Below are 14,723 nucleotides of genomic sequence, written 5' to 3'. Positions count from 1 at the left end.
TCAAATTCTACCACAAAATCTCTAGGAATTTTCCAACCTGGAGTTGCCTCAAATGCCTGAGGGAGAAAGATCTTGGTACACCCCGCAAGGCTCTTTTGAGGCACAAGCAACTGCTTAGGAGAGCATGCCCATCAAGGAACATGCATCACAAAATGTGCTCAAGCCCTCCTGATTTTAAAGCTACTGTTTTCTCTTCCTCTACAGCAGCTAAAGCCAAGAGATATATGTGCTGTGCATCTATATCTCCCTCTCCATTTGAGACATACACTGAAGATATGGTTGGTGGCACCCAAATTAAATGTTGATGTCATGCCTATTTGATCCCATTCCAGGAGAAACTGATATAATAGGTAACTTTTCCTCACTGAATTCCACCCCCCCCCCAATATTATTATGACATGTAAATTAGTTCACTCTGCCAGGCTACTGAGAATCCAGGCCGAGCTACATTGAGTAGGAGAAATAGAGTTTCTTTAGCCTCACAGATCCAGAGGAGTTAGCCAGGTTAGTCTGTAGTTGTAAAATAGTAAAGAGTCCAGGAGCACCTTAAAGACTAACCAACTTTATTGTGGCATAAGCTTTTGAGAACCACAGCTCTCTTCTACAGATGCATCTGATGAAAAGAGCTGTGGTTCTTGAAAGCTTATGCTACAATAAAATTGGTTAGTCTTGAAGGAGCCACTGGACTCTTTACTATTTAACCGCACACTTTTTTATCAATAACAACAAATGTTTTAAATATGGTACTGGCAGGAAGGAAAGGGGGCAGCTTGTGAGGAGGAAGGGTAGAAACAGAAACAGCCATTAGTGATTTGATACAGGGAGGTGAAAGAAAAGAGTCTTAGCACCCTTGGCTGAAATCCCTGCCCACCAGAGTATTTGCCCACAGCTTTTCTTAAATAGCATGCCTGCTTAGCATTTCATGGATTGGCAGACAATAGTTCCTTATGGTCTGTGCTGTTGACTTTGTGATTCCAGATGGAGTTGGACAATGGAACCAGAGTGCAGAAATTCATTCTGCTGGGCTTTGGAGTTGGGCAACAGGAACGGTTCCTGCTCCTCATCTTTTTCGGCATTCTCTATGTGATCACGTTGGCTGAGAACATCACCATCATCACATTAGTGGCTCTAGACACTCACTTGTCTCGGCTTCCCATGTACATCCTGCTGGGCAACTTCTCCTGGCTGGAGATCTGTTACGTGAGCACCACTGCCCCCCGGATGCTCTCTGACTTGACATCCCCTTATGGGATCATCTCCTTTAATCAGTGCTTCTTTCAGTTCTATATGCTATTTTCTTTTGGTGCCACTGAAAATTTCTTCCTCTCTGCCATGGCCTTGGACCGGTACTTGGCTATCTGCCACCCCCTTCACTACCCACAACTCATGACTCAAGAGTCCTGCTACAACCTTGTCATTGCTAGTTGGATCTGCGGTTTTATGGGATACGTCATCCCAGTGATTATGATGTCCAAGATGTCTTTCTGCGGCCCCAACATCATCGATCATTTTTTGTGTGATCCAGGTCCTATTCTGTCCCTGGCCTGTCCCCCATTAGGAATGGCCCCCATTGTTTTCCAAATTAGTGCAAATGTTCTTATTATGAGCAATGTGTTGTTTGCCATCCTATCCTATGCTGTCGTGATTCTCACTCTGATGAAACCCTCTTTCGAAGGCAGTCGTAGGAAGGCCTTCTCCACCATTTCCTTCCACATAGTGGTGGTGACCCTTTTCTATGGCTCTGTTGCAGGCATGTACTTAGCTCCTGACGGAGAAAATCAGAGAGAGATTGCTAAGGCGATAACACTTTTCTACACTTCTGCTACACCCTTTCTGAACCCCATGATTTATTGTTTGAGGAATGATCAGGTAAAGGAGGCATTACGAAGGTTGTCAAAAAGAAGGCTGAGATTGGGATGAGAAAGATAATAGTGTAAAAAGGGCAATGGAAAAAAGAAAGGAAAATCACAGTGTAGAAGAGGTAAAATGTATACATGTATGTGCAGTTGGGATCTAGTGGATCATATTTCTTCTCATTTTCCGCTCATTCTATTTTGGAGGCAGAAATGTGAAGCTAAAGTTTCAGAAAGAAACTTAATATTTGCCTTGCAGGAGTGGTTCATACGTCACTACATGGAAGTTTCCTACAAACTTCAAAAATCAGAATACAAGCCATAAAACAGTTATGGTAGAAAGCCACACACATGAAGTTAATCATGTCTCAGTGTATCGACATTTATTTGTAAAAGATATCAATTTGTTCACCTGCTCCCCTACAGTCCTGACAATTTCTTAAGATTTTATTCGAAAGCACCATTCCATGTGTCTTTGCCAGCTGAATTGAGATCCGTGTCTTCTTGGGACAGGATCTTCGCCCTAGTGACTCTTTGATTACAGGACTCTCTTTCCTGGAAAGCCAGCCTGATGCCATATGCATCTCTAGTCATTTTGGTACCAGGCGAAAATGTTGGCTTTTGAATAGCCTGGATGCAATTGGAAAGATAGCTTGCCCTAGATAGATGTTGCTAATATAGCATGTAAATATGATGAAAATCTCTTTCTAATCAGAGCTGTGATTTTGTTTTATGCATTGTTGTTTTATACATTGTCAGTCTTTTTATAGTGCTTTCACTGCTGATGTCTGTGCTGTTTTAAGATTTTGTTTTTATTGTTATATTGGTATGTATGATACCGATATAACAATAAAAACATAATCTTAAAACAGCACTGACATCAGCAGTGAAAGTACTTTAAAAAGACCGACAATGTACATTATTTAATGTATAAGAGTCCAGTGGCGCAGAGTGGTAAGCTGCAGTACTGTAGCCCAAGCTCTCATGACCTGAGTTCAATCCTGGCAGAAACCAGGTTCAGGTAGCCGGCTCAAGGTTGACTTCCATCCTTCTGAGGTTGGTAAAATGAGTACCCAGTTTCCTGGGGGTAAAGTGTAGATGACTAGGAAAGGCAATGGCAAACCATCCCATAAAAAAAGTCTGCCAAAAAAACGTTGTGATGCGACGTCCCCCATGTGTCAGTATAATGACTTGGTGCTTGGACCTTTACCTTATTTAAAGTATTCTGGGGTTGAGATTTCAAATTCTGCTTTATGATTTGGTTGTTCTATGATCGTTAACCATGTGGGACACTTAATTGGAAAAGTGGATATTTTAAATAAATTAATTGTTAAACTAGATTTGATTTGTTAGATGCTTCTTGAGATGTACTATTAGAAATAAACAAGCGAGGGACCTGCAACATCCTTTTTCACTTTTCCCCTTCTCCCCTCCCAGCAGCCTCTCCTCTGTGGCCCCGTTTCGGGTTGCCACATCATTGCACAGGGGCCTGGAGTACTCTGGCACTTTACAGAGGGCTGATTTACTGCCCCAAATGGGCCCAATACAGCCCATTGGGGGGCCAAACTGGCCCACCATAAAGCACAGGAGCACTCTCGGGATGGTGTGATGACATCACTTCCCAGAAGTGACATCATCATGCCATTCCATGCTGCAGCAGACTGATTAGACATCAAAAAAGTGAGTGTCAGGTCCCCCACTCCTGTTGGGAGGGTAAGGGTACCTGGTAACACAAACTGGGCCATAGAGGAGAGGCTGTTGGGAATGGGGAAGGTGAAAGGGGAAAAAAGGAAGATGTTGCATGGGACTGATACTGGGGTGGGAAGATGATATAACTTCTGGGAATTGACTTTATCACACAGGGGCCAAGAGTAGAGATGGGCACGATTTGCATTACGATAGGAAAAAACCCACGATAATGGCGATCGTGTGATCGTGACCTGGTGGATCGTTATCGTCCATGGCCAACGATCCAGTAATTGGGAGGGACCTGGATCAGGGCGACCGGGCTCGGATCAGGTATCCAGACACTTAGGCGCCAGCAATCTATTCCTCTGGCAACGGAGCCAGGGGAATGCATGAGCTCTGTTTGCCCTCCTTCTGTTGCCCTGGAAACTCAAATGGAAGCCCAGCTTTCTTTGATCAGCAGGGCTTCCTTCCAACCACGGAGCAGCAAAGCAGTCGCCAGCTGGGAGAAGACACCCAGGGGAGGGAGGGGGAAGGGGGTGTTCTGTAGCCATGGGCACTCCAATCTCATCCCTACAAACCCTGATAGGCAGCTCTGACGACCAAACACAGATGGCCAAACACAAACACAGATGCTGCCGGCATCACCCACCATTCCTGTATCACTGGGAACAGCAGGGCGCCCCTCCACTTTTGCCTCCATGATCCATGATCTATGGATCGGGAATGGGAGATGCTCGGTGTGGGTCATTAAATTGGGATCGTCGCCGGCACCGATCCACGATCAGCTTGATCGTTAATTTTTGGATCCTATGATGGCATGATGATGTCAGTTCTGGGTAGTGATATCATAGCGCAGGAGCTGGGAGTGCTTCTGAGATTTGCAGTAGGCCGATTTGGGCCTCAAACAGCCCCAAACTGCCCCCAAAGCCCAGCTGTTCCACCTATCTGACTTGGAGGTGTCAATACACAAGAAAACAGAGGCTTTGTTAAAGACTTCTTCTTTAGTGGGGGAAATTAGTCTCAGAAGAGTTCCTGTTTTGATAGGAAAAAGAACTACCCTCTATAGACAAGTTCCCAAGGGTCATTGATTTCTTGTATCTTTTGAACGAAGGGAAAAATAGCTTACAAACCATTGAAAACCAGATTCAAGCATCATATGCAATCTAGAATTGAACAAGCCACGGTCATCCTTTGATGCAGTCTCTTCTCCATCTTCTACCAAGACCCAACCTAAGTCCAAGGTAAGGTACACCCACCTCAAATTACAGTACTGGGTCTCCATCAAGTTCATAGCGAGTTAGAGAGCACTTCACCATGTGCCACATTAGCACAGAAATATGGATGATTACCCAAGCAAAAGGAGGCTGAGAGAAGAGACTTAAGAGGGAGGTTCCAAATGTGCCATTTCTGAAGAACAGGTGGACAGGAAACAAGAGGAGACAACAGATTGCTTCAAACAAACTAATATTGGTATCATGCTAGGGAAGATAGCTGAACACTCATAAATTATGAGAGAATTACACTCTTTGTTTGGATCACATAGTTTCAGGTAAATGGAAAGTAACCAAACAAGATTAAAGTCTGATCAAAGACATTCCATTTATTAATAAAGACGCATAGGATCCATCTACACCTCACTGGAAATTGTGCTATCACAATCGTTCACAACTCAATTTTCATGTGCTCGATCTTCATCCACTCACAAATAACCGCTTTTATGCAGCAATGGTGCAATATCCAACAGAGAGGATGCAGCCTTAGTAAAGACACACAGTTCTACTCCAAAGTTAGTTTCCTTCACCTGCAAACGCTATTTTTACATACAGTGGTGCTTCCTTCAATGACAGCTGCATACTCTGCATGGCAGATCAGCCGCACCATATCGACAGATGTTTTGTCCATTCTGAGTATCAAATGGAGCAGCTTCAGTTCACCATTAAACACTTCAGACTAGCTTCACTGTAAATTGGTTCTGTGTTGATGCAGCTGTCCAGTGGGATTATAGTGCCAGAAACTTTTCTGCTAGGCTTCAAAATCGGATCACTGCAGCTCTCCAAAACTGTGATGCAACATTTGTGGTGATGAGCCACAAATGGTTTGATGCTTTGACTAGAGGTCAAATGGATGGTTTGATGCTTTGACTAGAGGTACAGGAATGTGAATTATTACCAGGGCGAAGGAGTCTGAGGTGGGAACAACAGAGACATGCATGTGAGTGAGTGTGACTTTCCCAAAAAATCTATTTCCACAAACAAATATTGATAGTCCTTTTCAAATTTTGCACACAGAGAGAGACAGCAACAGAAGGGAAGAATGGAGAGGAAAGGTTATGCAGAGAATCATCATTTGTCAGTTGCATTTCTGATTTTCACTAATTATCCATTCAGCCAAATGTTTGGATCAATTTGATCCTGATCCCAAAGGGATGGGGTGTGTTAAATTCTTGGGGAAATATTGGCAAGAAATAGCTAGAACTTGAGAACGAGAATAGGGCAGTAAAGAAGAGACTTGTGAGGAAACCTGAGGGCAGAGATAATGAAGCTTCTTGAGAAGACTCCCTGCTTAATCTCATTAACACCTCCCTTTACTTCCTCTCTCCCACTTACCTCATCAGCGCTATTCACCGTGCTTGAATATAATTTCCTGTCCGGTATCTACCAGGTCATCAAGTTATATTTTTACTTATAGCCCAACCCAGATAGTTATATCAAACCCTTTCCAATTTATTGTCTACTTCTGGACAAGCCATCAAGCTATAGTTTTTTAAGGGGTGGGGGAGAATTTTCTTAGTTCACTCAGTTTGCTCTGTTTGTATGCTGTGTGTATTTTATTCTGTATGCTTGCCTTTTGCTTCTTAGTTAATAAATGAACCCTTCCTTTAAGGGTAACAAACTGAAATGCTTGGTGCTAAGAGACAATGTAGTTATAGTGGACACATCAGAAACATGGTGGAATGGGCAAAATCAATGGGTCACTGTGATCACTGGATATAAAATCAATTGACGGGACAGGGAGGAATGTGCGTGGGGGTGGTATTGCACTGGATATCCAAGAGGAAAAAAAAGGGAAACAAGCTAGATAACATTAGGAAACTGAATTCCTTGGCAGAAGATCATGGGCAGCCAGAGATACCAGATCCTAAGTGATACTTAGAAGTGGCAAAATCAAAAAGAGTCCAGTAGCACCTTTAAGACTAACCAACTTTATTGTAGCATAAGCTTTCGAGAATCACAGTTCTCTTCGTCAGATGCATGGAGGGGAAGAAGAAACTGGTCCAAGTTTCTTCAAGAAGAAACTGGACCAGTTTCTTCTTCCCCTCCATGCATCTGACGAAGAGAACTGTGATTCTCGAAAGCTTATGCTACAATAAAGTTGGTTAGTCTTAAAGGTGCTACTGGACTCTTTTTGATTTTGCTACTACAGACTAACACGGCTAACTCCTCTGGATCTACTTACAAGTGGGAGAGCAAGATTCAGGTCAAGCAGCACCTGAAAGACCAATGAGTGCTGCTGGACTCGAATCTTGCTCTTCTACTACAGACCAACATGACCACTCATAGCATCTTAACCTAGTCTACCTCGCTGCCTTACTTTGCGGATAAATTGGAGAAGAGATGGATACCTTCTTCGTTTTACCACCTAAAGCAGTACGTTGGGTAGATCGCTGGACAGTTGGTCCTGCTTCTTCTTCATCCTTATATTAATTGGTCCTCCAGGAAGTTGGCTTGGTTTCATCTCAGGAGTCATGAAACAGAAGGAATGTGGAGAAATGTTCCTGCATTGAGGGACATAGTTCATAACAAGCTATAATGTTCCATGGTTGGGTCCATTGAAGATTACATGGCCACCTGTTGTCTATCAAACTGTATTTGCATTGCGGGCCAGGCAGTGCCTGGTAAAGAATAATAACAATAAATAGTTCTGAAGCATTCAGGGAGGAGAAAGAACTGCTCCCAACCTTCCCTAAACGGCATGCCTTCTTAGCATATGATGAGTCAAGAGAATGCTAGACAATGCTTGCTTATGGTATGTCATGTTATTTCTGTTATTATATTCCAGATGGAACTGGCCAATGAGACCAGAGTTCAGGAATTCATTTTGTTAGGGTTTGAAGTTGGGCAACAGGGACGGTTCCTGCTCCTCATCTTTTTCGGTATTCTTTATGTGATCACATTGGCTGAGAACTTCACTGTCGTGGCACTGGTAGTTCTAGACTCCCACTTGTCCCGGCTTCCCATGTACATCCTGCTGGGCAACTTCGCCTGGCTGGAGATCTGTTTTGTTAGCAATACTGCCCCCCGGATGCTCTTTGACTTGGCATCCCCTTATGGGATCATTTCCTTCCATGACTGCTTCCTGCAGTTCTATCTATTATTCGCGTTTGGTGTCTCTGAAAATTTCTTCCTCTCAGCCATGGCCTTGGACAGATACTTGGCCATCTGTCACCCCCTCCACTACCCACAAATCATGTCCCCAGAGACCTGCTACAAACTGGTGGTTGCTTGCTGGATCTGTGGTTTCTTGGGATATCTTGTTCCAGTGCTTGTGGTCTCCAAGCTGACCTTCTGTGGTGCCAACGTCATTGACCATTTTATGTGTGACACTGGGCCACTTCTTTCCCTGGCCTGCCCTCCACTCGGAATTGCTCCCCTTGTTTGTGACATTTTTGGAACTGTTCTGATTGTAGTCAATGTGTTGATTGCTTTATTATCCTATGGTGGCGTGATTTTCACCCTGATGAGGCCTTCTTTCGAAGGCAGTCGTAGGAAGGCCTTCTCGACCATATCATTCCACCTGGTAGTGGTGACACTTTTCTATGGCCCTGTGGGAGGGATGTACTTACTTCCAAGTGGAAATAATCAGTCAAAGGTTACAAAATCCATAACACTCTTTTACACTTCTGTTACACCCTTCCTGAACCCTATTATTTATTGCCTGAGGAATGATCAGGTGAAGGGTGCACTGGGCAGGTTGCAGAAGAGAAAGGTCAGGTTCCGGACAAGAACCGTGATGATGTAAAAAGAGGAGAGAGATTTAGAAAGTAAAAGGACAGTAACTTTCCAGTAGAATAGGTAACTGTTAAGGGATTTTCTCTGAGGCCCCATCTCCTAAAATCCAATGTGAGCCTTATTTATAAGCTGGACACCTGCGCAAGAGGCAAATTTGCCTCAGTAGGCAGATTCTTTCTGTTTCACTTTAGAGATTGTTCTGCAGATCAAGTCAGACTTGCAGTGAGGTGAGGTTTTTCCTTGTTTTCGTTCTGTAACTAAGATTTTAGGCTTGAATGTGTTGCTTCACAGAAGCATTTCAAACCCATAACAGAAGTATGATTTCAGCATTTAGGTGTTTATATTACAGTGAGATCTGACTGTCCTGTCAATCAGGCTTGTTGGGTGCCATGCATCCTGGGAAATGTAATCCTGAAGAAGTGTTGGTATTAACCCTTTTGATCTTTTATTCTGTAAACAATTAGCACTAAAGGTATGTAAGATTCTCTGATGTAACTGGTCTTTACACATATGAGCCAGAGAGAGGCAATATGTGTCTGAGTTTTATCTGAAACACAATAAAACTCATATTTCTTTGTAGATCACTGCGTTTGGTGTCTTGAATATATTTGAGTAAATGGTAATAGGGAATTTTTAATTGGCAGCAGAGTACTATGACAAAAACTCCACTTTCAGTAACATTTTTAATCTTTTGAAAGTTGATGGAGTTGGGCTTTTCCTCCCTCTAATCAGACTATTCTAATGTGACATGAAGAGGTGGGTTGGGGAGGAATTTTTCAAGATAGGTTGAAAACCAGAAGGTAAGACAGAACTCTTAACATAAAAGCTGTCAAGGCAAATGCCCTTTTGTTTTAACATTTATTGGTAAAGGATAAATGTGCATGCAACTGCAACCACCTGCTCCACCTGTAGAGTTGTCCATACCATTTGAAATGGATAGTTTTTGCTCATATGGGATATGATATAAACAGATTGCTCACGAGTCCTGTGATTTCTTTTTTGCATATTAATAAAATGTTTTTATTCTGTTTTTTTGCTCCTATTGTCAATTCTTTCATATGCCTTTAACATTTTTTATCATTTCATTGGTTGGTTGGTTTGTATAGATAGATAGATAGATAGACAGACAGACAGACCTAGCTTTTCCCCTCCAAAGGGGCCCACAGCAACTTATCTTACTATCTAATTAAGCATATTTCAAACAACTCACTCTATATCCTAGTGCACCACCAGAGGGTGCTGCCTTAGAGGGATGCCTAGGCAAGGCCCTCTAGAAAACATGCCTTGGTAGGAAGCCCAGACTGGCAGCAGGTGGCAATACCCACCCCCCTCCATCACCCATTTGGGATCAGGAGTGGAGTAGGCGGCAATGCCCACATTGTTCCTTCACCTGGCTGGGATCAAGCACGGAGGAGCAAGCAATGCCTTTCTTCCTTTCACTTAGCTGGGATAAGGAGCAGAGCAGGTGGCAATGCCCACCTTTTTCAACCTACCAGAATAAGCTACTGAGCAGGCAACAATGCCTATCCTGTCTTCGCCCTGCTCGAGTCAGGAGCCATGCAAGCAGCAATGCCTGTCCCTCCTTCAACCTGCCAGAATCAGGAGCAGCAAAACAAAAGAATGGCTGTTCCCGTATCTGTACAGCACTAACAAGAGGGAAACCTCACGGGAACAGAAAAAATAATAAACTTCAAGTAGAAACTATTACAAAGTGTATTTAAAGTGCAAGTGCTCAATTAATTCATGACATTCATATTATTCATAAATAAATATTTGTAAGAGCTAAGAATCCAAACCATGCAAATTAATCACAAGCCAGGTGTAAACCACGTCCTTCAAATAAAGAGTAAAGTCTCTTTCAAGTCTTTTAAGTCTGTCTTGCTTCTTTTTTATCTCTCCCTCTTTCACATTCCTCCATACTCCTACACAAGAGGGTTGCAGGGCTGATGACGAGTGTACATGGAGCCGATGGAGAGGGCTACCAGTCACGCCCAATCTGAGGCCGGCTAATTAGAGCAGATTTCATATTCTGCATCAGGAGCGTGCACGCTAGCATGAATGTAATTTTAAATCCATCAGCATTGCTAACTGTTAACACTGTATTAAATATTGTTCAATTATAAGTACTTACATAGCATCATCAAAAAGGGAGGCAGAGTTATCTCTTGCACGCCAATCATTGTCAACAATTCACTTAAATCCATTACTGGCTAATTAACGGTGTGTGGAAGTTATAAGGCTCCCATATAGCAGTCCCCCTACATCTTTCAAAGATAACAATTTAGAGATAGCTCACTATTCAGGCCATGAGGCTTAACAGAGTCCAATTTAAAGATCCATAACGCCTCACGCTGAAGAAGCATCTGGGTCAAATCCCAGTGACCAACATTAATCACTTCCAGGATCACTACCTTAAATGCATTCTCCCTATGCTGATTCTCCCGAAAATGCTGCGTCAGTGGGGCTCCTGAACGTTATTCCGAATACGCGAAATGTGCTCAAGGACCCGCACCTTAATTGGTCTAGAGGTACAGCCCACATACACTAATTTGCAGGGCATTCTAGGGCATACACCACCCCCTGAGTCTGGCAATTTGTAAAATGGTCTACAGTGAATCTCCGTTCCTTAAGGACGAAGTACTTTCCTTCCCACAGAATACCACAAATCTGGCAGTGGTGGCAGATTTGAGGCAGTCTCAACAATGGTTGTGCTTTTTGAAGTTTCAAGTGTGAGGGAGTAATTGGTCTCTAAGGATATTTTTTTTGATACGAGGGTGCCGTCAACAGACCAGTTTCCAGTGGTTTTCAACCCTAGTGACGTATATTATCCCTCCCTCCCTCACTCCCTCCACTTCATTCTCACATAAATCCTATAAGGTAGGTTAGGCTGAGAGAGAACTAGTGGCACAGGGTTAGCCAGTAGCCACTGGACTTCATGATAGAGTAGAAATTTAAGCCCAAGGCTGCCAACCTGCTGGTAGGGCCTGGAGATCTCCTGTAATTTCAACTGATCCACAGGTTACAGAGATCAGTTTCTCCGGAGAAAATGGCTGCTTTGGTAGCTGAATTCTGTGACATTATACTCATGTGACATCCCTCTCTGAACCTTGCCCTCCCTGGACTCCACCCACATATTGTTACCAGAACTGCTATTTTATGGGGGAATTAGCACACAGTCTGGATTAAATTAGTAAACTGAAGAGAACCATACAAGATTTAAGTCTGGCCAGAGCCGTTCCATTTATTAATAAACACATGTGTTCCAACTACACCTCATTGGAAATTGTGCCATAGCAACTATGCACAAGACAATCCAGTCATGAATGACCGCTTCCCTGCAGCAATGGTGCAATATCCAACAGTGAGGATACAGGAGGCAGCCTTAGTAAATGCACATAGACAATGATTCTCCTCCAAAGTCGGTTTCCTTCATCTGCATATCTATTTTTACATACAATGGTGCTATCTTCAAAGACAGCTCCATCATCTGCTTGGAGTATAAAGCATGCCATATTGGCAGACGCGTTATCCCTTCCGAGCATCAGATGGAGCAGCATTGGTTTACCATTGAACATTAGAAGACTAGCTCAGTCTAGATTGGTTCTGTGCTCCAGCTGCAGCTGGCCAGGGGGATCATAGTGCAAGAAACTTTTCTACTAGGCTTCAAAATCAGATCATTTTGGCCCTCTAAAATTCTGATCCAACATTTGTGGCGAGCCTTCTTCTGGATGGGTTGATGGTTTCATTGCAATTTGAGGTACAGGAATGAGAAGAAGTATTCGGGCAAAACTGAAGTGGGAACCACAGAGGCATGGATATGAATGAATGCAACCTTTCAGAAAAATAAATGCTTTCTGCAAACAAATGTTGATATTCCTTATAAAATTATGACCAGAGTGTCAGAGACAGAAAGGAAGAATGGAGAGGAAAGGTCATGCAAAGAACCACCAATTGCCAGTGGCATTTCTGATTTTCCCTGATTATCAGTTCAGATAAATGCTTGGATCAATATGATCATCATCTCAAAGAATGGTGTGTATTAAACTCTTGGGAAAATATTGGTGGGAGAAGGCTAGAATGTGAGAAAGAGAATAGGTCAGTAAGGAAGAGACATGTGAGGGAACCTGAGGGCCAAGGAAAGTGGGGGTCCTTAGAGAGGGGGAAAGGGTGCCTGTTTGCCAATGCTACAAATCTCCAAGCCAAGATGGGGGAGCTGAAGTGCTTGATCTAAGGCACAATGTAGTTATAGCGGGCGTGTCAGAAATGTGGTGCAATGGGGAAGATCAATGGGTCACTGTGATCACTGGGTAAAAAATCAATAGACATAAGAAGGAGGAATGTGCGTGGGGGTGGTATGGCACTGTGTATCCAAGAGGAATAGAGTTAAACAAGCCAGATAACATTAGGGAAGTGAACTCCCTGGTAGAAGATCATGGGCAGAGATACCAGACCCTAAGGTTTCTTTATAAGAAAGAGAGCAAGATCCAGGTCCAGCAACACCTGAAAGACAACATATTGTTAGGGAACGGGATCTTGATCTTCTACTACGGACCAACATAGCCACTCAGAGTCTTAACTTAGCCTACCTCACAGTATTGTTATGAAGATAAAGTGGAGAGGAGAACAATGAGACACTGACTTCATTTTACCACCTAAAACTTGCTTGGTTAGCTTGGCTGGACAGTTGGTCCTGTTTCTTCCTCATCCGTATAATAAATTGGACCTCCGGGAAGTTGCTTTGGTCTTGTTTTAGGATTGATTAATTTGAAAGAGTGTGGAGAAATGTTCCTGCATCAACAGACACTGTTCATAACAAACTATAACATTTGCTATCTAATTCCAGATGGAACTGGCCAATGAGACCAGAGTTCAGGAATTCATTTTGCTGGGGTTTGGAGACGGGCAACGGGGACGGCTTCTGCTCCTCATCTTCTTTGGCATTCTCCATGTGATCACGTTGGCTGAGAACTTCACCATCGTCGCACGGGTAGTTCTAGACACCCACTTGTTCCGGCTTCCCATGTACATCCTGCTGGGCAGCTTCTCCTGGCTGGAGATCTGTTACGTGAGCAATACTGCCCCCCGGATGCTCTTTGACTTGGCATCCCCTTATGGGATCATTTCCTTCCATGACTGCTTCCTGCAGTTCTCCTTGTTCTTCTCCTTCGGTGTCACTGAAAATTTCTTTCTCTCAGCCATGGCCTTGGACCGATACTTGGCCATCTGTCATCCGCTCTACTACTCACAAATTATGACTCCAGAGACCTGCCACAATCTGATGGTTGCTTGCTGGATCTGTGGTTTCTTGGGATATCTTGTTCCAGTGATTGTGGTCTTCAAGCTGACCTTCTGTGGTGCCAATGTCATTGACCATTTTATGTGGGCCGCTGGGCCACTTCTTTCCCTGGCCTGCCCTCCACTCGGAATTGCCCCCCTTGTTTGCCAGATTTTTGGGAGTGTTCTAATTATAGTCAATGTGTTGTTCGCTCTATTATCCTATGGCGGTGTGATTTTCACCCTGATGAGGCCCTCTTTTGAAGGCAGTCGTAGGAAGGCCTTCTCGACCATTTCATTCCACCTGGTAGTGGTGACACTTTTCTATGGCCCTGTGGGAGGGATGTACTTACTTCCAGATGGAAAACATCAGTCAAAGGTCACAAAGGTTGTAACACTCTTTTACACATCTCTTATACCCTTCCTGAACCCTATGATTTACTGTCTGAGGAATGATCAGGTGAAGGAGGCAGTGGGGAGGTTGCAGAGGAGAAAGGTGAGATGCTGGAGAGGAAAGGTGTTGATGTAAAAAGGCACGAGGATTTAAGAAAGGAAAGGGAAAATAACTTTGCAGTAGAACAGATAACATTTTTAACTTTTGAATGTTGATGGAATCTGGATTTTGCTCTCTCTTATCACAATATTCCAATATGAAGCTGAAAGGTGAGTTGGGGAAGAATTTTTCAACATAAGTTGAAAATCAGAAGATAAGACAGAATTCCTAGGGTGAACGGTCCAACCAGATGCACTTTTGGTTTAACATTTATTGGTAAAGGACGGATGTGCAGATATGCTTTTAACATTTATTATTATTGTTTTGCTGGGTATTAAAAAAAAATTATGTATACCTAGCTTTTCTCCTCCAAAGGGTTTGGAAGCATCTTGCAACAATACAGCT

The 14,723-nt window shown here is 43.3% G+C and overlaps 1 protein-coding gene across 1 annotated transcript; it reads left to right on the top strand.

The window, feature by feature from the left end:
* The first annotated feature begins 978 nt into the window (after positions 1-978).
* On the top strand, positions 979-1,920 carry LOC129339603 (olfactory receptor 11G2-like). The gene has a single exon (XM_054994185.1). The coding sequence runs from the start codon at positions 979-981 to the stop codon at positions 1,918-1,920; it is 942 nt and encodes a 313-aa protein (XP_054850160.1).
* Positions 1,921-14,723: the final 12,803 nt, after the last annotated feature.

Source organism: Eublepharis macularius, chromosome 12, assembly GCF_028583425.1.
Source record: "Eublepharis macularius isolate TG4126 chromosome 12, MPM_Emac_v1.0, whole genome shotgun sequence".
Classification (NCBI taxonomy): domain Eukaryota; kingdom Metazoa; phylum Chordata; class Lepidosauria; order Squamata; family Eublepharidae; genus Eublepharis; species Eublepharis macularius.
Note: the sequence above shows the minus strand (reverse complement) of the source record. Positions and strands in the feature narration are given on the sequence as shown.

What these genes read in the sequence shown, in the direction of transcription:
- LOC129339603 (XM_054994185.1), top strand. Translation starts at nt 979, where the DNA reads ATGGAGTTGGACAATGGAACCAGAGTGCAGAAATTCATTCTGCTGGGC.